Source organism: Mesoplodon bidens (assembly GCF_964165515.1).
Source record: "Mesoplodon bidens genome assembly, chromosome: 12".
In the NCBI taxonomy this organism is placed as follows: Eukaryota; Metazoa; Chordata; class Mammalia; order Artiodactyla; family Ziphiidae; genus Mesoplodon; species Mesoplodon bidens.
The window spans coordinates 6,650,261-6,673,760 of NC_138168.1; the positions used below are offsets into that span (position 1 = coordinate 6,650,261).

Here is a 23,500-nt window from a genome sequence, read left to right on the forward strand (position 1 = left end):
TGTGGACTCAGTAGTTGTGGCACACAGGCTCAGTTGCTCCGTGGCATGTGGGATCTTCCCGGACCAGGGCTGGAACCCGTGTCCCGTGCATTGGCAGGCGATTCTCAACCACTGCGCCCCAAGGGAAGTCCCTGTTAACAGCATTTTAAAGAAATGGTTTTGTTTCTTCATCTTTATTAAACTTCCAAATATTTAGTTTATCTAGCCTAAAGGTGCCAATAACCAATACCTTAAAATTATAGGTGTGTTTCTCTAACATAGCACTACTAATGAATATTTTAATTTTACATATGAAGCGATTTTAAAATACCATGTTGATGGGCTTGCCTGGTGGTGCAGTGGTTGAGGGTCTGCCTGCCAGTGCAGGGTACACGGGTTCGGGCCCTGGTCTGGGAGGATCCCACGTGCCGCGGAGCAACTAGGCCCGTGCGCCACAACTACTGAGACTGTGCGTCTGGAGCTTGTGCTCCGCAACGGGAGAGGCCTTGACAGTGAGAGGCCCGCGCACCGCGATGAGGAGTGGCCCCCCGCTCGCCGCAACTAGAGAAAGCCCTCGCACAGAAACGAAGACTCAACACAGCCAAAAATAAATAAATAATTAATTAAAAAAGAAAAAAGACTAACAGGCAGATGGAAAAGAGAAAATCTGTAGTCAATCATTAAAAAAAAAAAAAATACCATGTTGATGAATCGTGTGAACTGCCTCCAACATATTTTTCCAGTAACTCTTGCGTTCCCATGGGTTGATGGATTTTTTCTTTTTAAGCCAAGTATTAAGATCAATATTTCCACATTCCATTACCATGTAGATGTACTGATCTGTGATTTCACTGCCATTAAAAACAAACAAAAACAAAAAAACAATAAATGGTTAGGTTATACTACTAAGATTTACAAAGTATTTATCTTAAGAATTAAAGCCAAAAAAAGTCTTCTTTTTAAGTTAAAAAAAAAATTCTTACTAATCATAAAGTCGGATGATTTTATCACTGTGTTGTTGTAGTTTATTCAGATAAGCAATTTCATTCCGGTAACTATCAATTGTTTGGCTATCTGCTTCTTCTAAGTTCACATACTTTATAGCATGTATCTGTTTCTTTCCATTCAACACCTGAAATACCTATAGAGTAGAAAAACGAAAAAGGTTAGAATACACTATTTATATACTGCCACAATATTTCTACATTAATAGATAAAATCTTAGATTAAGGATTATTGATGTGAAGAATTTAAAATGTCTGGGCTTATTTTGAGTATAGAAGGAAAAAAAAACATGTTAGGAGAGTAACAGAGCATTCTCAACTACCTATGACAATGGGCATAGGTAGTTGCCCTATCTACATATAAGAAAGGTAATTTAAATTTCATATACATTCATAACACTCTGTTAGATGTTGCAACCAGGGAAATAACCTGAAGAAAAAGACATTAAAAAATGCTAAGGAGGACTAAGGGCTGTAATAAAGAGTTAATTCATTGCACAAATGGTGTTTATTCCATTGTGCCTGGAGTTGACAATTTCATTCATGTGGTAGAGAATATTTTAAAATAGGTGCTAATTGTAAGCTATCAGTATACTCGGCTGTAAAAAGTAGATCAGGTCCAATTTTCAAAATCAAGTTGACAGGAACAGGATGTTCCTGTAAGCATATTGAGGTCCAGGTCGAATTGCTCTGGCTATAATGACAGTCAACTTCTAAGCAATACTGATAAGGCAGATAGTACATTTTGAAAACACTGCTAATGTGTCTAACTTTCAGCAAATGTGCAACAGGGATGGGCTTCTAAAATGCAAGAATTCAGATACAAAATGCTAGTGTAAGCAAGAAAAATTACATTCATTTATCTCCTTGCACCCACTGAAGTAAAACATCATTTATTTAAAAGCCATTAACCATGACTATCCAGCAGATACTGGCAAGAAATGAGAAAAGAGCCAAAGTGTAGATGAGGTTCATGCATTTCAAGTGCACTGATAAGCAGAGTCTGTCAGGTACAGCTTAGCTACCTGCATTTTAAATACAAAACTCTAACCAAGTATTAGTAGTTTTACTTGCACAGAAAGCAAATTAGAGGAGGAGGGGCATAAAACAGTGAAAGGACAAGAAGCGGCAGAAAGTAGCAAGGAAGAAAAGTAATTTTAAAACAGTAGAAAGCCATTTTGTGTGAGGCAAACAGCCTTATAGTGTCAGAGTTAGAATCTGCCAGTTTCATGGAAAGGTAATGGAAGAACTAGAAAGGTTAGTGTTTTGAACATTCCCACTAGCCCCGTGAATTTTCTAAATGCTCTTAATAGGGTATAAGTTGGTCACTGTCTAAACTCTAGCATAGACAGAGCATAAACGATGTTAGTTTCATAAAGCATGTTACCCTCTTTTCCCTGAGGCGTGATGATTTTGTCAACGCCATCATAATAATTAAATAATAATTCAATCGCACTAAGAAAATATGGGTCGGTCATAGCTTTATCACTTGGCCCTTGACTTAAGTAAGCTTACATTTTCATTATCCTCCAAGGAAAAAATGTTTAAAACACTGTTAAGATTATTGTACATCTTCTGAAAACATGCTACTAAATAAATAAATATGTTGGTAGAAATCAACTCCATTGTCCTTTTATTCCCACGCCTAAAATGTAAGGCAAGGAAGAGAACAAAGGAAATGTACACAGAAAAGAAATTAATATTATCGAACAATTGCTAAACATGGTAATGTATACACCTTAATTATAATAAGTTAACAAGACATGTTAAGCAAGTCTAGTTATTGTCAGCTGGCTTAAAAAATTATAATAAAACTTAAAATGAACCAAACAGGCTTTGTTTCATGTATCATCCTTAACAACTTAAAAGTAGCAAAACAGCTGAGGAGGGCTTTTCATTCAACAAACGCTTCGGTGTTTGCTATTTTTCCAGCCACTGTTCTAGATAACGGAGCAAACATTGGTGAACAAATCAGACAAACATCCCTACGCTGATGGAACTCACATTCACGTGCAAGGGGACACAAACAACAAAACCAAATAAGTAAATTACACAGCACATTAGCAGGTGAGCTACAGAGAAAAATAAAGCAGGAGAGGGGAATGGAGCTCGCTGGCAACTGGAAGGTAGGAGCTGGGGTTTTAGAGCATAGGGTCAAGGAAGCCCTGATTGAGAAGACACCAGAGCAAAGATGTGAGGGTATCGAGGAAAATCGACTCTTATGCTAAACTAGACCAGGAGAGCAAGGACTGAGTCAGTGAGACTAGTTAGAAGGCAACTGTAACAGTTCAGGTGAAAAGATGAGGCTACTTTGGCCAAAGGGATAATAGTGGAGGTGGTGAGGAATAGTCAGATTCTGGATAGCCTTTGAGGTAGAACCAGTAAGACTGATGACTGGCTGGGTGAATGTCGAGAGAAAGTGGAACCAGTGATGACCCCAGGCTGCTTGGCCCAGTAACTGGAAGAATGAAGCTGCCATTTACTGAAATGGGAAAGACTATGAAGCAACAGTTATGCTTGGGACATATTAAGTTTTGAGTATCTATAGACACCCAAGAAGAGATGCTGAGCGGTCAAATTGGATACGTAAGCCTGGAATTCAAAGGAGAAGTTTGAGCTGGAAATATAAATTTGGGAATTGTCAGCATGTCCATGGTACATGAAACCACGAGACTGGATGAGAACACCAAGGGAGTGAGCGAGTTTAGAGAGAGAAGAAAAGAGGCCAAGAACTGAGCTCAAGGGCTTTGCACCATTCAGATCAGGGATATGAGGAAGACAGAGAAGGAACGGTCGCTGGTGAGGAGGAACGCTGAAAGAGGCCAAGTGGGAACAAAGGCTTCAGTGAGGGAAGAAAAATCAACTGTTCCAATTGCTATGTAACCCACAATCAAGGCTAACAATTAGTTTTGGCAAAAACATGGAGGTCGGGCATCCCTGGTGGCGCAGTGGTTGAGAGTCCACCTGCCGATGCAGGGGACACGGGTTCGTGCCCTGGTCCGGGAAGATCCCACATGCCGCGGAGCGGCTGGGCCCGTGAGCCATGGCCGCTGAGCCTGTGCGTCCGGAGCCTGTGCTCCGCAACGGGAGAGGCCACAACCGTGAGAGGCCCGCGTACCACAAAAAAAAAAAAAAAAAAAAAAAACATGGAGATCATTAGTGATTTTGATAACAATTGTTTGGTGAATAATGAAGGTAAAAGTAAAAATCTGATTTAGGTGGACTTAAGTGAACAAAATGAGAAGAATTGAAGATGGGAAGTTTAGACAACTCTTGAGATCCCTTCCAGCCAGAGAATTAGAACCATATACAAGATCCCTTCCAGCCAGAGAATTAGAACCATATACATTTAGAGCTCAGATAAATTTAGGAAATGATCTATTCCAAATCTAGAAATTCATGTGTTGCTAAATTCTGTTTCTGAAAAGAAAAACTCGAAACAAAACAAAACCCATTAATCAAATACCTTGCTGAATCATCCTAGGCATAGCAGTTATTTACATCACAGTCTGACTCACTTTTAGCAAGACTCTGGTGATAATACGAAGCTGTCATTTGCCACCCCCAAGTCAATGTTAATGTTATTTAGAGAAGAAATATGGAATCATAGGACACTGGAGGGAAGAGCAGGGAACTGAAATTAAGAGGTGGATCTAAAGAAATATGCCATTTGTCGAGGGGAGGGGATGGGGGAGGGGATGGGAGAAGGGGATGAGAAGGAGTTTCTGGCTCAAGGGAAATATGGGCCCCTAGAAGTTAAGAAAAAAGGCCCCAAAAGGTAAAAAGACAAAGAGAGGAAAGTTTAAAATATTTTTATCCATTCCTTAAATATTCAGGATACCTACCTTACTTGAACCTCCACTTCCTAGCTGCTTCAGTATGGAATATATTTTTCCGTTAACTGAAATGCATTCATTTGCTGAAGAGGATGCTGAAATCTAAATAATTAAAATAGATAAGGATTCAGATGTTCAGAGAACATGCCTGAGAAACCAGCTTGCATTTAGTACAGTGAAGTGCTTCCAATTCTGAAATTATCTGAACTCTTAATTAGATGTCACAATATTTCAATATTTTAAAGAAGCAATTTACATACTTTAGTCAAAAAATAAACTTATTAAATTAATATATAGGCAAAGTTCCAAAGTCTCCCCTTCCAACTTGCCTTTACTTCTTAACATAATACATAAATAGAAAATTTAAGGGGGAAAAAAACCCTCTTACTGTCCAACACACAAACTCACAAGCTATCGCTTTCATTCTTTCTTACCTGTTCTTTTTTCTTACACAAACCTTTTTACTTACATACTTAACATATATAAACACACAACTTTATCTATATATTTTTTTCTCCTGGAGCATTACATTATAAAGGACGCAGCATGCCAAGGTGCTAAGAGTTCGAGTCAATCAGACAAGTGCAGGTTTTAGTGATGCCCCCTTTATGCTGGGTGATATTCAACAAGCTGCTTATTTGGAACTCGAGCCTCTTCCTCAGCAAACTCTTAACCAATGCACTATATACAATACGCCTCCCCTCTCTTCACTGATGCTAGACCATCTGTGGACCTATAAACGCTCTGAACAGATGGAGTGTGTGAGGACTTACTCTGAGCTGACAAGGAAGCTGGAGACACAGAGTGCCTGATTAGCTGATTAACCAAGTTGAAACAAGGTCTGAATAAACCTCAATTCAACTAAGTCCTGCTTTACAGCCCAAATGGTAGAATCTTTCTCACGTGCTCTCCTTCTACATAACATAAAAGATAAGCCTTCTCATAATTCAAAAACAGTCATGTATGTGCCCCAATGTTCATTGCAGCACTATTTACAATTGCCAGGACATGGAAGCAACCTAAGTGTCCATCGACAGATGAATGGATAAAGAAAATGTGGCACATGTATAAAATGGAATATTACTCAGCCATAAAAAGAAATGAAATTGAGTTATTTGTAGTGAGGTGGATGGACCTAGAGTGTCATACAGAGTGAAGAAAGTCAGAAAGAGAAAAACAAATACCGTATGATAACACATATATATGGAACCTAAAAAAAAAAAATGGTTCTGATGAACTTAGGACAGAAATAATGACGCAGACATAGAGAATGGACCTGAGGACACGGGGAGGGGGAAGGGTAAGCTGGGACAAAGTGAGAGAGTGGCATGGACATATGTACACTACCAAATGTAAAATAGATAGCTAGTGGGAAGCAGCCGCATAGCACAGGGAGATCAGCTTGGTGCTCTGTGACCACCTAGAGGGGTGGGATATGGAGCGTGGGACGGAGACGCAATAGGGAGGGGATATGGGGATGTATGTATACATATAGCTGATTCACTTTGTTATACAGCGGAAACTAACACAACATTGTAAAGCAATAATACTCCAATAAAGGTGTTAAAAAAATAAAAATAAAAGATAAGGTTTCTAATTTCTTTAATCTAGGGCTGAACAACACTGTTGAGTCATGAAGTATGTTTTCTGTAAGAAAGTGTTAGGCTTTGAAACATGTACCCATTATTTGTCATTGAGTTGTAACTTCATGAAATTCTTCACTGCTCCCTCCCCTCTCTTGCTTTTGGAGCTTCCTCTCCTACTTAAACTGAAAATTTCTGAGAGGAAAGGAAGCCGTTCAATAGCCTTTCCCCCTAGCTGCTGAAAGTTATTAGGTAAAGTAATTCTGACCTATTTCTGATTCAATGCCGACGTGACATTCAGTTTCCTACACGGGACATCCCGCAACGTGCTTAGTCTAAGATCACTTCCCTTCCCTTCTCCAACCTGTTCCACGGCTTCCTATCCCTCTTGGGGCAAAACTTAAAGGGCCCAGCAGAACCCTCAGGGTCACCCCTGCCCCTTGGGGAGCTCTAGCCACACTCTGGCCTCTTTCAGTTTCCTCCCGACACTGGCCTCTTCTAGAAGGCTCCTCACCCCTTCACTCGGTCATGTCTGCCTTGGCTTCTAGAGTTCAGCTCAAACAGGGCATGACATGACTAAGAGCTCAATGACTGTCTTTTGAATTAACGTATGGGCAAACCTCATCAGCCTGCTCTGTCGCCTTTATAACTTGTTATACTGCTGAGTCAGTCCTCACAACACTATTACCTCTTTCCACCGTTAGTATAATCTATTGTTGGCTAAATTTTTTATTCCATTATTTTTAAAATTATGGTAAAATTTACATAACATAAAGTGTAACATTTTAACTATTTTTAAGTATACTCTTCAGTGGGGTTGAGTACATTTCACACTGTTGTGCAACCATTACCACCATCTACCTCCAGGACTTCTCATCATCTCATACTGAAAAAACCCTGCACCCCTCAAACAGTAACTCCCCATTCCTCTCTCCCTCTAGCCCCTGGTACCCACTGTTCTACTTTCTGTCGGCTAGTTTTTTAATCTCTTGATTTGTTCAGTTAATCACCTGTGGTTTATTTGCGGGTTTTTTTGCTGTTTTATTTCAACAATTGCGGCTACATTTTATTATTTACTAAGCACCAGGCTCTGTTGTAAGAACTACATATATATTAACTAATTTAATCTTCACAATCATCCTATGGGGTAGATAGGTTTATTACCCCCATTTTAAAGATGATGAAATGAGCACAAGAGTTTATTTAACTTGTAAAAGGTCACATAGCTGGTAAGTAGTGAGGCCAGAGAGTCAAGGACAGGCAGTCTCCCTTCAAAGCCTATTCTTTCTACCAATATTAAGCTGCTTTTCAGATAGTTACCAGAAACAAATTTTAGTATTGATGTCGAGAGAGTCTCTAAATAATTTTTTCCCAGATGGCAATACCTTACAAGCAAAAAAATTTTTACCTTAGCAATACTTTATAATAACTACTTTATAATATATTCTAGTAGTATCTCACATTGCTATTCTGATATTCTTAACAATTTACTTGTATATAATCAGCCAGTGAAATGAAGCTGCTCACTAACAGCTGGTTTACATTGTTAAACAGAATAAAAAATAAACTAGATTACAAAAGAAATTTTATCTAGCTACTCAAACTAGATACTTCGGGCTAGTTAGTGAAAAAAGCTTCATTAGCTTCTTCAATAACTAACCTCTCAAAGTCATAAGGCACCTTTATGAGAATATCAGAAAAGAGTTTTGCTTAATGGGACTAAGAATGAAGAAGTCTTTAACACCATTCTTAAAAACTAGATCCTGCAAAAATAAAACCTTTGAAATTGATCATACCTTAACATGTATCATTATAAATAAAGCTTATCAAACCTGCAAATTTTGAAGTGGAGTAACGGGTATTTGCTGCTGTTGCTGCTGGAAATAGGGAAGTTGGCCATATGGTGTTGACAACTGACAAGCAGGTAGAAAGTCGTTCTTTACAACTGGAGTCCTGAAACTGGGACAGATATTTTTCAAAATTTAAAACATTAAAGCTTTGAAAACAAGATTCTGACTCATATTTTGTATGGTGGATATACATTTAAATGTGTTACATCAAACAGAATCCAAATCAGTTTTCCTAATAGATCTGAATTATTTATTCTAGATACACCATCACCAGAAATTTCATTTTGGGGGAGTTCTTTCTGAAAGTAATTTTTTGTCCCCAGACAAGAAATCCTTATTAAAATAAGTAAGATGTCATTTAAAATATAGAGTTGGGGTTATTTTATAAAATTTAGCCAAGGCAAATCTCAGTCTATGGCTGATCACAGATTTTATGAGTGCTTTTTGTTGTTGTTGTTGTTGTACGCAGGCCTCTCACTGTTGTGGCCTCTCCCGTTGCGGAGCACAGGCTCCGGACGCGCAGGCTCAGCGGCCATGGCTCACGGGCCCAGCCGCTCTGCGGCACGTGGGATCCTCCCGGACCGGGGCACGAACCTGTATCCCCTGCATCGGCAGGCGGACTCTCAACCACTGCGCCACCAGGGAAGCCCTATGAGTGCTTCTTAACAATATGTTCTACACAGCCTCCTAGAAATATGTGAAAGCCAATTACATCCGAGGAGTTTGGCCTTTGAGCATAAAGTGGCTCAGCTCACATTCGTGCTTTGCTTGTCTTTTTCACTGTTGTATTCTCAACACCAAGAGTGGTGCTTGGCACAAAGGAATTCTACAAGTATTTGTTGACAATAAATAGTTTTACAAGAAATAACTATATACCTAGTTTAGTTAGCTGTCATTCTTTAAAATATTCTAAGTATAATAAAATTAGGTAATATATAGCAAGATTGTATTAAGTAGGAAAGAGACTAGGTTATAAAACCCCAAGGCCAGTTCTCATTAAGATCAAAGATTACATTATGAAAATGGAAAGCAAAAGGCATCATGGACTTCAGTTATCCTCTAAGACATTAAAAATATAGCCCCTCGTTATAGGATATGCCACATCCCTTTCTTTGTTTTCTTAGAAATGCCATTGATTTGCTTTTCAATATCCTTGTGTTTCCTGTCAGTCAACACTGACCACCTTCTTCACTCATCCCTCACTGCCCGCCGCTCCGGTCTTGAACACCACCAGAACTATATGAGCTGCACCACCGGCAGAGACCATCACACTCCAGTTAACACCTCCTTTGCTATGTAATGTATCCACACTTTACCCGCTCTAAGAATGCTAACCTTTAAAATTTCTCTCTCAATTACAGAGAGTTATCCATGTGGCAATGCATGATTATCAAGAAGTTTTGCATACTTAGAGTATTTAAAGGTACTGCCTATAGGTAAGTATAAAAAGTATAGAGTATATATAGTAGGTACAGATTACAATATGACAGAGACTTTCATTACAATCCTTAAAAATATATCGTAGCCACCTTCCCCTCCCCTTTTACAGATGAAAAAACTGATGCTGAGAAAAATCATATGAATTTGGAAAGTCTTTAAAGTAAAAGAGCGGGATCCACCTCCAGATCTGTTTGGCCCCGAAGCCCATGTTATTTCTATTGTACCAAGCAAAGAACCAAAAGTAATTACCAGCTCATATAATCATCCAAGACACTGTTGCTGGGTGTCTTACAAACAGATTTTGGGTCAATCCATTTAGGTGTTGATATCGGTGGTGACTGCTTTGAAACCGAAAGGGCAGGTTGCTCAAAACTGGTTTGTTTCTGCTAGACCAAAATTAAAAAACATCACGATTTCGGGTTTTTAAATTGGTCACCTGTTCAACAGTTTCACAAACATAACTTCTAAAAGAAAATTAACATATGAAATACAAAAGCATACTAAAATAGGTAGACATATGTATTCCAGACTTTCAATAACTTTTTAGTACAGCTCTTTTACTCTAAATTTTGAAGCCTGTTATATTTTCCTCAAAGGGACTACAAGTAGAGGAAAGGTACACAGCATTGTTTAACAAAACAGGATCTAATATCCTCTCCCATTAGGGCTACTATCACTAGCATTGAACTTTTATAATCTAAATAAGTACTCTGTGCTTCAGAAAACTAGTCTTTCTTTAATCAGTAAAATCACTCCCTACTTTTATGTTTGGAGGGAAAATGAGCAAATACTAATTATTTAGCAAAACTTGAAATGGCAAATACCTATCTAGTGTTCTTCTTTCTCCCTTGTAAAAGACATAGAGCTTGTAGAATTTATCTCATACAAATCCCAAAGCAATAATGAACATCGTCTACAGTAGAGATTGACAAATTACAGCATGTAGGCTGAATCTGGCCTGCTGCTTGTTTTTGTAAATAAACTTTTATTGGAACACAGCAATGTCTATTTGTCTACATCTTGTCTATGACTGTTTTCATGAGATAATGAAGGAGTTCAATAGTTGCATCAGTGACCATCTGGCCTGCAAAGCTTACTAAGCTTTTGCAGAAAAAGATTGCCAACTCTTGCAAACCACATTTTGCTTGAACGCTATTAGTGAGCGCTCACTACCTCTACTTCAATTTGGGGACAGCTTTAGCTGTTAGCAAGTATTCACAGATATTTAGGTTAAATCAGCTTCTATATTATAATTTCAACCCACTGGGTCCACATTAGGCTCTAGAGATCCACAGTGGATAAATCTATACTATTTTCTGCATTTCAATCCTTTGAGTTTTTGAAGATAGCTAGCATGGCCACTGCATCTCTTTTCCTGGGTAAGTTTTCCACTTCCTTTAAGATTTCCTCATATATATATATCTGGATTAGTGGTCAGGATGGTATTAAGAATCTGTGATAGTTAAGATTATTAAGCAAGGAAAGTGGAAAGGTTGTCCTCATAGACCGGGAGGTTTGCATTTGAGATTTTGGAGATCAGAATTGAGAATATAGGAATGGGTCGCTAAGGTGAAATTAAGAAAATGGGCATGAGGGAGGAAGAAGTTATGAATCTGGAGGCCAGGTGTAGGACTAGTGATACATAGGGGTAAGAAGCTAACAAAGAGTGATGATAGATGTTGGGTTGAAGTTGAAAGTAGTGATCCAGAGCCTGATACTTTCAAAGAACGATGGGGAGTCACTAGGATGTTCAGAGGTGATGGCAACGAGCAAGACAGGAGAGCATATCCAGGAGGCAGGCGCCTCAGAAGGACGGGGTTTTTGCAAGAGAAGAAATGGTCTGGACACAGCTTCGGGGAGCCTGTAGGAAAGTGAGATGGGAGACAAAAACAGCCTCCACTTGAGTGGGCTGCTGAAACTGCCTAGCTTTTTCTTCTTTACCTAAGTGTGCTATTCAGTGGTCTTTAATATATTCACAAGAGTACGCAATCATCCCCACTATTTAATTATGGAACATTTTCCTCACCCTAAGAAGAAACTCTATACTAGCAGTCACTCTCATTCCCCACTCCTCCTGGGTGGGCTCTGGCAACCACTAATTTACTTTCTGTTTCTATGGATTTGCCTATTCTAGACATTTCTTATAAAAGGGATCACAAAATATATGGGCTTTTGTGACAGGCTTCCATCATTTAGCATGTTTTCAAGGTTCATCCATGCTATAGCATTGATCAGTACTTCATTACTTTTATTATTGAATAAAAAAATGAAATAATAAAATCAGAGTAACACATTTGCTTATTGACTCACCAGGTGATAGATATTTGGGTTATTTCTACTTTTTTACAATTATGAATAATGCTGCCATGAACATTCATGTACAAGTTTTTGTGTGGATATATATTTTCAATTCCCTTGAGTGTATACCTAGGAGTAGAATTGCTGGATCTTATGTTAACTGTATGTAACCTTTTGAGGAACTACCATACCATTTTTTTTTTAATTCAGGACATTCTAATTTCAAATTAAGCACAATTAGTAATTATGATAGGTGCTTTACTTTTTAATATTTTCCCCCCAAAATTCTTAGTAATTAAATATGTTATAATGAGCACTATAATTGATACGATCATAAAAAATGCATGAATAAACATAAAATAACTAAGCATACAAAGCAATTTTTATGAATAGCGAAACAATGCAAGTAGGTGGTTGATGAAGCAGTATATAGATACAAACCTGGAGGGCAACTAGCAGGCAGAGGAAAACTAGACCTCATGTGCAACCAGGAGTAAAAGGCAGAAAATTACTAGTAGGAAATCTCTTTTAAGAAGGTACATTTAGATTTTTTTCTTAAGTGTAAATCTTCTCAACTAACACCTCATAATAACTCTGGTAAGGTGATCACCATTTATTTAGGTCTCAGAATGGTCCTCTTCTGCCTTGACCCAAGAAGAAGCAGTGGAGGTAAGTTATACTGCTATGCCATACCATTTCAAGTGACTGCACCATTCTACATTCTCACCAGCAGTGTATGAGGGCTCATTTATCCACATCCTCATCAACACTTATTACTGTCTCTTTTTAATTATAGCCATCTTGGTGTGTGTGAAATGGTGTCTCATTTCAGTTTTGATTTGCATTTCCCTAATGACAGATAAATAGTTTTAAGTCCCTTTACCATTCTACTGGTTTGCAAGTTTTAAAAAGAAAAAAAGAGGAGATGCTGTTTGTCCATGGTTCAACCTGTCAGGATTCTTCTCATTTTAACATTTGTTACCTACTCCATTACTTAGATCAACAGTTCTCAAAAAGTGATCTAGAAATAGCAGAAAGAGAGGGGTTCCCAAGATCTTTTCCTGGAGTCTGAGAAGTTAAAACTATTTTCATAATCATACTAAGGCATTATTTGCCTTTTTCACTTTCATTCTTTCATGAATATAAACTAGAGTTTTCCCAAGGCTAGAAGGTGTGTGATAGTGAAATAGATTGAATGCAAAAGTGGATACAAGAAATCCAGTCTTCTGTTAAGCCAACCATTATAGAAATTGTAAAAATTGTAAAACAATATCACTCTCTTCACTGTAATTATTTTGTTTTGAAAAATACTTATTTTTCAGAAGGAACACAGCTCAACATAATAAATCCATGTATGACAAGCCCACAGCGGACATCATACTCAATGGTGAAAAGATGAAATCTTTCCTCTAAAATTAGGAACAAGACAAGGATGCCCACTCTTCACACTGTTACTTAACATGGTATTGGAAGTCCTAGCCACAGCAATTAGACAAGAAACAGAAATAAAAGGTATCCTAATTGAAAAGGAAGAGGTAAAACTGTTACTATTTGCAGAATGATATCATATACAGAAAGTCCTAAAGATTCCACCAAAAACACCTGTTAGAAACAATACCATTAAAAACAATAAAATACCTAGGAACAAATTTAACCAAGTAAGTGAAACACTTGTATACTGAAAACTATAAGATACCAATGAAAGAAACTGAAGACACAAATAAATGGAAAGCTATTCTGTGTTCATGGATTGGAAGAATATTGTTAAAATGACCATAACTACCCAAAGCAATCTACAAATTCAATGCAATCCCTATCAAAATTCCAATGGCATTTTTCACAGAAATAGAACAACCCTAAAATTCATATGGAACCACAAAAGATCATGAATAGACAAAGCAACCTTGAGAAAGAAGAACAAAGCTGGAGACATCACGCTCTCTGATTTCAAACCATATCACAAAGCTATAGTATTCAAGACAGTATGACACTGTTATAAAAACAGACACACAGATCAGTGGTGTTGGGAAAACTGGACAGCCACATGCAAAAGAATGAAACTGGACTACTTTCTCATACCATACACAAAAATTAACTCAAAATGAATTAAAGACCTGAATATAAGACCTTAAAATATAAAAATTCTAGAAGAAAACATAGGTGGTAAGCTCCTTAACACAGGTCTTGGCAATGAATTTTTAGATCTGACACCTAAAGTAAAGACAAAAGCAAAAATAAACAAGAAGGACTACATCAAACTAAAAAGCTTCTGCACAGCAAAGGAAACCATCAACAGAATGAAAAGACAATCCATGGAATGGGAAAAAATATTTGCAAACCACATATCCAGTAAGAGGTTAATATCCAAAATACACAAGGAGGGGCTTCCCTGGTAGCACAGTGGTTAAGAATCCACCTGCCAATGCAGGGCACATGGGTTCAACCCCTGGCCCAGGAAGATCCCACATGCCATGGAACAACTAAGCCCATGCGTCACAACTACTGAGCCGCACTCTAGAGCCTGTGTGCTACAACTACTGAGGCCCATGCGCCTAGAGCCCGTGCTCCGCGACAAGAGAAGCCACCGTAATGATAAGCCCATGCACGGCAACAAAGAGTAGCCCCCGCTCGCCGCAACTAGAGAAAGCCTGTGCACAGCAACAAAGACCCAACACAGCCAAAAAAAAAAAAAAAAAAAAAACCCACAGGAAACTCATTACAACTCAATACCAAAAACCAAATAACCAACTTATAAATGGACAGTGGAGCTGATTAGATATTTTTCCATAGAAGACATACAGATAAATAGCCAACAGATATATGAAAAGATGCTCAACATCACTAATCATCAGGGAAATGCAAATCAAAATTGCAATGAGATATCACCTCACGCCTGTCAGAGTGCCTATTACCAAAAAGAGAAGAAATAAGAACTGTTGACAAGGATGTGGAGAAAATGGAAGTCTTGTGCAGTGTTGGTGAAAATGTAAATAGAACTACCATATGACCTAGCAATTCTACTCTGGGTATTTATCCAAAGAAAAGGAAAACACTAACTTGAAAAGATATCTCTACCCTCATGTTCATAGCAGCATTATTTACAATAGCCAAGAAATGGAAACAACCTAAATATCCACTGATGGCTGAATGGATAAAGAAAATGCGGTACATAAATACAACAGAATATTATTCAGTCATAAAAAGATATGAAATCTTGCCATTTGTGACAACACCAATGGACCCTGAGGGCATTATACTAAGTGAAATAGCTAGAGAAAGTGATAGCATAGTATCACTTACATGTAAAATCTGGAGGGGAAAAAATACCCAACAACAAAACACCAAGCTCACAGATATTTTGGTGCTTGCTAGGGGTGGGGATGGGTGGGTGGGAGCGGGGCTGGGTGAAGAGGATCAAAAGGTACAAACTTCCAGTTACAAGATAAATAAATCATGGGGATGTAATGAAAAACGTGGTGACAATAGTTAATAATACTGAATTGCATATTTGAAAGTTGCTAAGTGAGTAGATCTTAAAAATTCTCATCACAAGAAAAAAATTTGTAGCTATGTATGGTAACGAATATTAACTAGACTTACTGTGGTGATCATTTTGCAATAGAGTTAATCCTTGAACAGCTGGGAGATCAGGGGCACCAACCTCCCATGAAGTCAAAAATCCACATATAAATTTACAGTTGGCACTATGTACCCACACTTCCACATTCTCGGAATCAACCAACCAAATATCATGTAGTACTACAGTATATATTTACTGAAAAAAATCTATGCATAAGTGGACCCACACAGTTCAAACCCATGTTGTACAAAGGTCAACTGTATATACAAATATACACATATCGAATCATTATGTTGTACACCTAAAACTAATATAATGCTGTATAACAATTATACCTCAATAAAACAAAATACTTGTTTTTAAGTGTATCTACATTCACATGTAAAAAGTTTATTCTTGTTATTTTTAACAAATTAGTAAATATTTTAAAAATGTATCGGTTTTACTTTCTAATATAGCAAATACAGATAAACATAGCCTATGTAAACCAAAGCTCTTTTTTTTCCCCCTTTTTGGTCACGTCGCGCAGCTTATGGGATCTTAGTTCCCCGACCAGGGATTGAACCTGGGCCCTCGGCAGTGAAAGTACGGACTCCTAACAAGTGGACTGCCAGGGAATTCCCACAAAGCTATTTAGGAACCTCGATAATTAAGAGTATAAAAGAAGGCACCAAGACCAAAATATTTGAGAACTGCTGAGTTAGAATACAACTGAAAAGTAATAATAACAAGAGTATGGCCATGGACTACATACAGGTATGGCTCTCTACCAGATCCTTGCTTCTGAAATGGAGCCCAGCCACTGGGAATGATCATTCAACCTGTTATGAATTCACATGATCTAGTCTATATTTTTCTATTTTATCCATGAGAACGACAATAGGAAATTGTCAAATGCTTGGTACAGCATTGCACTGGTTCAGCCATCTGCATATTGTTTTCTGTAAAAGGTAAGATAGTAAACATTTTCAGCTCTGCAGGCCAGGTGGTCGGTCTCTGTTGCAGTTACTCAGCTCTGCTGTTACAGTTCAGAAGCAAGCATAGACAGTAAGTAAATAAACGGGTATGGCTGTGTTTCAATAAAATGTTGTTTACAGACAGGCTGGGACCTAGATTTGGCTCCTAGGCTGTAGTTGGCTGACCCCTGCCCCCGTCTACCAGCATCCAAAAATACTATTGAAAACAGAAAAGAATTCAGCTTGACATATATTCTTACTAAACTAAACCTTTATTACTGATCATTGTTTTGTGAATTAAAAGCAAAAAAACAAAAAACCACACACTTGAGCAAACTGCTCCACTAAATCTGGTACACAAGAATTCAATAAAAGAAGAAAACATTTAACACGATCATGTTATGAACAATAGCAATGCTACGCTTGAAAAGGAAAGTTACCTCTGTATCAACTTTTGAGATTACCTCTGAAATCTGCCACTGATTTGAAGATGCAGCAGGATTCTGGTTTACACATTCTGACTTTCTCTTAGATGGCCATTGTTTCTGGTTACTTTCTGGAACCTTTGGTTCTTGATGTTCTTTAGTTTCTGAAATTGTATTTGTTGTTGTTGTCATTAAAAGGCAAGAATATTTGATAATAACAAAATAAACCTAAACGATAGAACATGTTACAAAACTGTATTAGCATTTTGCTCTTAAAAAACAAAGAAACTAAAAACTTTAAGCCAGCTGCTGACAACTTGCTTTTAGCAAGTTAATTTTTCAAAGCTGGAACAGCCATCTTCCTAGGTTGCTACCTAGAGCTTTACCAAAGACCATTCTGAATTGAAACGCTTCCGGTCTTTACCAGAAAACAAGGAAATAAATAAGTAAAAATTTAAAAACATGTATGTCTAAGAGAACCTAGTTCACCACTTTTCATAGACCTCTAGCTTCTTAAATTTTATTTATTTATTTATTTATTCATTTATTTATGGCTGTGTTGGCTCTTCGTTCCTGTGCGAGGGCTTTCTCTAGTTGCGGCAAGTGGGGGCCACTCTTCATCGCGGTGTGCGGGCCTCTCACTATCGCGGCCTCTCATTGCGGAGCACAGGCTCCAGACGCGCAGGCTCAGTATTTGTGGCTCACGGGGCTAGTTGCTCCGCGGCATGTGGGATCTTCCCAGACCAGGGCTCGAACCCGTGTCCGCTGCATTGGCAGGCAGATTCTCAACCACTGCGCCACCAGGGAAGCCCGACCTCTAGCTTTTTAACAAAATTTTTACCTTAAACTAGCCTGTATTTACTTTCTTAAGCGTCTGAACAAAAGAGCCTCAACAATAATATTGACTATTTTATGAATGTCAATATTCTGTCCCTATCATAACAGATGCAAAAAGTCTAAACAAAATATTTGCAACTGATATACAAAATAAATAATAAATTATGACCAAGTTGTGTTTATTCCTAAATGCAAAGTTGCTTAACACTTGAAAGTTAATTCAATTTGCCATAATAATAGAGGAGAAAAGTCTGTGGTCAACTCCAAAAATGCAGAAAAGGCATTTCATAAAATTCAATACCCAGTCACAAAAAAACTTTTACTCTAGGTATAAAGCAAAACTCACTCTGTTTTGATATTTGATAAAGAATACCTGTAAGGCTCTAAGGCAATTATCATGCAAGGGTAAAATAAGGAAAGTGGCTCTCTAAAATAAGGAGTGAACAAAAACGCCACCTATCATTCCTTCTATTCACCATTATGCTAGAGGTTATAAGTGCAATACAGCAAAGAAAAGAAATGAAAGTTAAAGGACTGGAAGGCAAAAAATGTTATATTATTTTCAAACAACATGAAAGAATTTATAGGAAAATATTAGAATTATTCAGTGACTTTAACAATGTCACTGTAAATATGATAAATAGCTAAAAATCAGTTGTATTTTTACATACCAGCAACAAAGAAGTAGAGGATAAGTATTTTTTTAAAAAAAGATCCCATTCATTATCATATCAAAAAAAAATTCAGATCTCTAAGTACATCTCTAGCAAAAGATAAGCAAAATCTCTACACAGAAAAGTATTTCTTCAATAATCTTTTAAAGATTACTTAAATGAATGAAGGGATATGCCAGGTTAGTGGACTAGAAAACTTTTCTGTTAAGATGTCAACTTGTCCCACTAGATCTCAATCAAAATCCCATTTAAAAAAAAAAAAAAAATGGGGCTTCCCTGGTGGCACAGTGGTTGAGAGTCTGCCTGCCGATGCAGGGGACACGGGCTCGTGTCCCAGTCTGGGAAGATCCCACATGCTGCAGAGCAGCTGGGCCCGTGAGCCATGGCCACTGAGCCTGCGCGTCCGGAGCCTGAGCTCTACAACGGGAGAGGCCCGCGTACCGCAAAAAAAAAAAAAAAAAAGGAAATCTGACAGATTCTAATATTTATATGGAAATCCAAAAGGCTTAGAATAACTAAAATAGCTTTGACAAAGAACAAAGGTGGAAGATTTACACTGACAGATACGAAGACTTACTGCAGTAATTATGTCAGTATTAGCACAAAGACACAAAGGACTATGGAAGAAAGAAGAATCCAAGACCAGACATCAAACACAGACTCATCTAATTTATAACAAATCACTGAGGGGAAAAAGGGTCTTTTCAACAAATGCTGCTGGATCTACTGGATATCCACATGGGGAGAAAAAAATGAATCCTGACACTTGATCTTAACTATACACAAATATTAAATTCAAGTAGATCATAACTCTAAATGTGAAACGTAAAATGATGTCTTCTGCAATATATGGAAAGGGCTTCTTGGCTTCTTCCCTGGTGGCTCAGTGGTTAGGAATCCGCCTGCCAACGCAGGGGACATGGGTTTGAGCCCTGGTCCAGGAAGATCCCACGTGCCACGGAGCAACTAAGCCAAGGCGCCTCAACTACTGAGCCTGTGCTCTAGAGCCCACGAGCCACAACTATGGAGCTCGTGCGCCACAATACTAAAGCCCGCACGCCTAGAGCCCAAACTCTGCAACAAGAGGAGCCACCGCAATGAGAAGCCCGCGCACCGCAACGAAGAGTAGCCCCCGCTCGCCGCAACTAGAGAAAGCCCGCCCGCAGCAATGAAGACCCAACGCAGCCGAAAATAAATAAGTAAATTTATAAAAAAGTAAATTAAATAAAATATGTGGAAATATCTTTATGATCTTGGAGGAGGAAAAGATTTGTTTAAAGGCACAGAAAACACTCACCACAAAGGAAAAGACTGATAAATTTAAATGCATGATAATTAACAATTTCATCAAGTCTTCACCACATAACGGGAGAAGTTACTTGTAAAATATATACCCAACAAAGGAGCTGTATCTAGACCATATTAATGTCTCCTAACATCAATGCGAGAAAGAAAGGAAACCTAATGGAAAAACTGGTGAGGCTTGAACAAGTACTTCACGAGAGGATACCCATATGGCCAATAAACACAAAAAGGCCTTCAGCATCGTTAGACATCAGGGAAATGCGAATTAAAACCACAGTGAGATATCACTTAGCAGAATCAGAATGTTTAACATTAAAAATCAACAATAAAAACTATTGGGAAGAATATGGATCAAGAGCAACGTAAGTGCTGGTCAAACACAACACTTTGGAAAACCATTCAGCACTATCGTCGAGCTGAATATATACAACATCCTGTGACTCGACAACCCCACTCTGTATACGCTCCATGGAAAAGTGTGTGAAAGAAATGAAAGCATTAAATTAGGTGCCAGATCAGTACTATAAAAACAAGAATTTTTGGTAAAGATGATTTTTCAAACATATCAGTTTGTAATAGGTGCCATGAAAATATAAAATATGAGTTTCCCCCAATTACTAGGAAGAGGAATCTATAGTTGGCCCTCCATATCCGCAGGTTCCACAGGGCTGACTATACAACATCATTTTATATAAGGGACTTGAGCAACCGAGGATTTGGGCAGCCGAGGGGGATCCTGGAAACGATGCCCTGCGGATACGAAGGGACGCTGATGTTCCCAGTCAAAATAATGGCAGCCCACTTTGCAGGGACTGAGGGCTTTCCTGTGACATGGGATTTTCCGGGCTAAAACCAGAAAAGTCCCAGTGTTCCTCTTCAGTCCAATTAAAAGAAAAAATTACACCCAATCTGGCAAACTTTGTTTGGACAATGATCATCCAATTCATGATCCCATTCAAAAATCTTTGATCGTACTCTGACATCTAAAAAAAAAAAAAAAATTGAAGCCTGACATTCTAAGTCTAACTAGTCTTATCTCCCACTTCTATACTCCCTGTGTTACAGTTTTCAGCATAATTGACCATCTTTGTTCCTAGAATATTTTATTCTTTTGCTTACATTATTCCCTCCATCTGAAATACTCTATCACTGCTATTTCTTCCTATTTAAATGCTAACAATTCTTCACGTTTCTTCTCCTCCACAAACTATTTCCTTATTTCCCCTAAACCAAATTAGTTCCTCAGATTTCTCCTTCCACTGAATCCTCATAGCATTTTATTGATGTGGTTCTCATGATAGTCTATATTCTACCCAGCATTATATTTATCAGCAGATCTCCCACACTGGTTGGCAATCTCCTTGGGACCCTGTCTCATTCATGTATATAGCCTTAGAACATTCACCCTAGTACTCATATATTGGAAAAGCAAATGTTTGACAAAAGAGGAAAGGGAGAATTATCATATAAATACAGCTTCTGTGTCCTTTCCAGAAAGTATTTATCAAGCCAACTGAGAACAATAACTCCGTGCCATTGTATTTTCCCTCCAACCTTCCTTTAATGCACCTTTTAGGCAAATAAACTTTCTTTCCTATAGAATTTAATACTTTTCATATAATCTATAAAATTTAACTGAAATACAAGATAAAGGGACATAGTCATAGTCTTACATGGCAATTGTTAGGTGGCTGGTCAACTTTCACAAGTACACAGTGATTCTCTTAATTAAAGAAGTAGTCTGTTTTGTCACTCTTACCTTCTGATTTTGTTAGAAGGCTTGATTCACTTTTATTCTTCAGGGTTACTGAATCAGTAATAAGTTCAGAACTCTTCTCATCTGACATCAGAGGTTCCTTGGAACGAATATTTTTAACAGACTACATAAAAAGAATAAGATTTGATTTGATTTGATATAAAATAGTCTCATCAATGGAAGTAGTACTAATCTGTCTTAGTGTTCAATATACTAAAGTCTCACTTATATGAAAAGACTGCTGGGAAAATTATCTATTATACTTACATGTGGACTCACAAACTGCCAGCAAAGATAACTTCTTGAATTACTGACTAGAGCAATGGGAATGGCCATAACCATAAAATTGGCCAATTTATTTTCAATAGACATATTAATCAAATGATAAAGTATAGTCACTTAAAAAGAGAGGTTGCAAAATTTGAATCTAACATAAAACATACTTCATTATTTTGTTACTGTGATCCTATTTTATCACCAAAAATAACAGCACTGGCCAAAATTAAGATTTGTATAAGTCTAAGACAGTATTATTCTAAATCCAGAAAATAAACTTTTCACACAACTATGCACTATTCTCTAAGATAGCTGTAAACTAGTTAAACTCATTATTTAAAAGCAAAGACCATGAAAGAGAGAGACAAATTACAAGGAATCGAAAATCAAAAAGACCTACATTGTGATGCCAGGGGTTTAACTCAACGACAGTAAGAACAGTATAACCCCTAAAACTCAGTGCACCAGGGATTAACGCTGTTTCCTGTCTTTGAAGTTCACACATCTGCCATAGCAGGACGCCAGGATTATCTCAGCCCTCATCTCTGCCCCATCACAAGGCCACTCCCTCACTTTTGTCTAAGATGCCCTGCCAGATCATATGATTAAACACACCAAGAAACAAAAGCTGGGGGGCATGGCTCGCCCCGCTATTCCCAAATCCAGGCCAACTAACCTGCTAAAACACTGTATAATCATTGCTACTTCAGAGTTACCCCAGGAGATCGCTGATCATTGCCTTACCACCTCAACTGAGGGGAAACAGTTTAGGACTTATGTGCCACTTCCCATCAGTGGTCCGACATCTCTTGGGGCTTCAGGAACACTGCTGGAGATACATAAATCATGGGCTCCTTTCCCGGAAAAAGCTCCATGGACCCTGGGTCAGGAACCCTTGCTTCATGGAAAGATTTTAAAATGGACATACCGTTAAATGTCTCAAGTCACTGGAATCATTTCCACTTGATTTAGATCCAGAAACGACTGTATCTCGGCATTCTGATCCAGAGATCTGTCTGTTACCCATGAAACAAAACAATTGTAATGTTTAACCTGAAATCGATCATTTCAATGTATTATTTTTTCAATTTTAAAGTTGACTTTTTAACAATATGTACACCTTTTAATTGGAAAAGTCACTTGGAAAGATTTTTTTAAATAAATGTATGTATGTATGTATGTATTTATTTTTGGCTGTGTTGGGTCTTCGTTGCTGCGTGCAGACTTTCTCTAGTTGTGGCGAGCGGGGGCTACTCTTCGTGGTGGTGCATGGGCTTCTCATTGCGGTGGCTTCTCTTTGTTGCAGAGCATAGGCTCTAGGCATGCGGGCTTCAGTAGTTGTGGCACACGGGCTCAGTAGTTGTGGCACACGGGCTTAGTTGCTCCGCGGCATGTGGGATCTTCCTGGACCAGGGCTCGAACCCATGTCCCCTGCATTGGCAGGAGGATTCTTAACCACTGCGCCATCAGGGAAGTCCCCTGGAAAGATATTTTTTAAAATAACAAGATTCCAGTATAAACGTGACTAAAGTGCTGGGCAGTGATAAAAGTGAGAGAGATGAGAAGTTAAGTAGGTGATTGCCTACCCTGTTATGTAATAAGTAACAGCTGGAGTCAGGTATGAATGTGGGAAAGGACAAGGGAACAGCAGTATGTAGATCAAACTATACTTCAGGTTGCAAATAGCTTAAGGATAAGAAC

At 38.2% G+C, this 23,500-nt stretch overlaps 1 protein-coding gene across 6 annotated transcripts in view; it reads right to left on the reverse strand.

Moving 5' to 3' along the window:
• Positions 1–23,500, reverse strand: part of TTK (TTK protein kinase) — a 43,272-nt gene that overhangs the window by 10,335 nt on the left and 9,437 nt on the right. For 2 of the 6 annotated variants that reach the window (XM_081250887.1, XM_081250882.1), the window contains exons 9-16: positions 22,728–22,815; positions 21,527–21,647; positions 16,967–17,115; positions 9,942–10,078; positions 8,235–8,361; positions 4,829–4,921; positions 963–1,120; positions 679–830 (exon numbers count right to left, since the gene is read on the reverse strand). In XM_081250887.1, coding sequence (XP_081107013.1) covers positions 679–830; positions 963–1,120; positions 4,829–4,921; positions 8,235–8,361; positions 9,942–10,078; positions 16,967–17,115; positions 21,527–21,647; positions 22,728–22,815 — 1,025 coding nt within the window. The remainder of the gene's footprint in view (positions 1–678; positions 831–962; positions 1,121–4,828; positions 4,922–8,234; positions 8,362–9,941; positions 10,079–16,966; positions 17,116–21,526; positions 21,648–22,727; positions 22,816–23,500) is intronic. The other 4 variants (XM_081250885.1, XM_081250886.1, XM_081250884.1 and 1 more) reach the window with 4 other exon arrangements.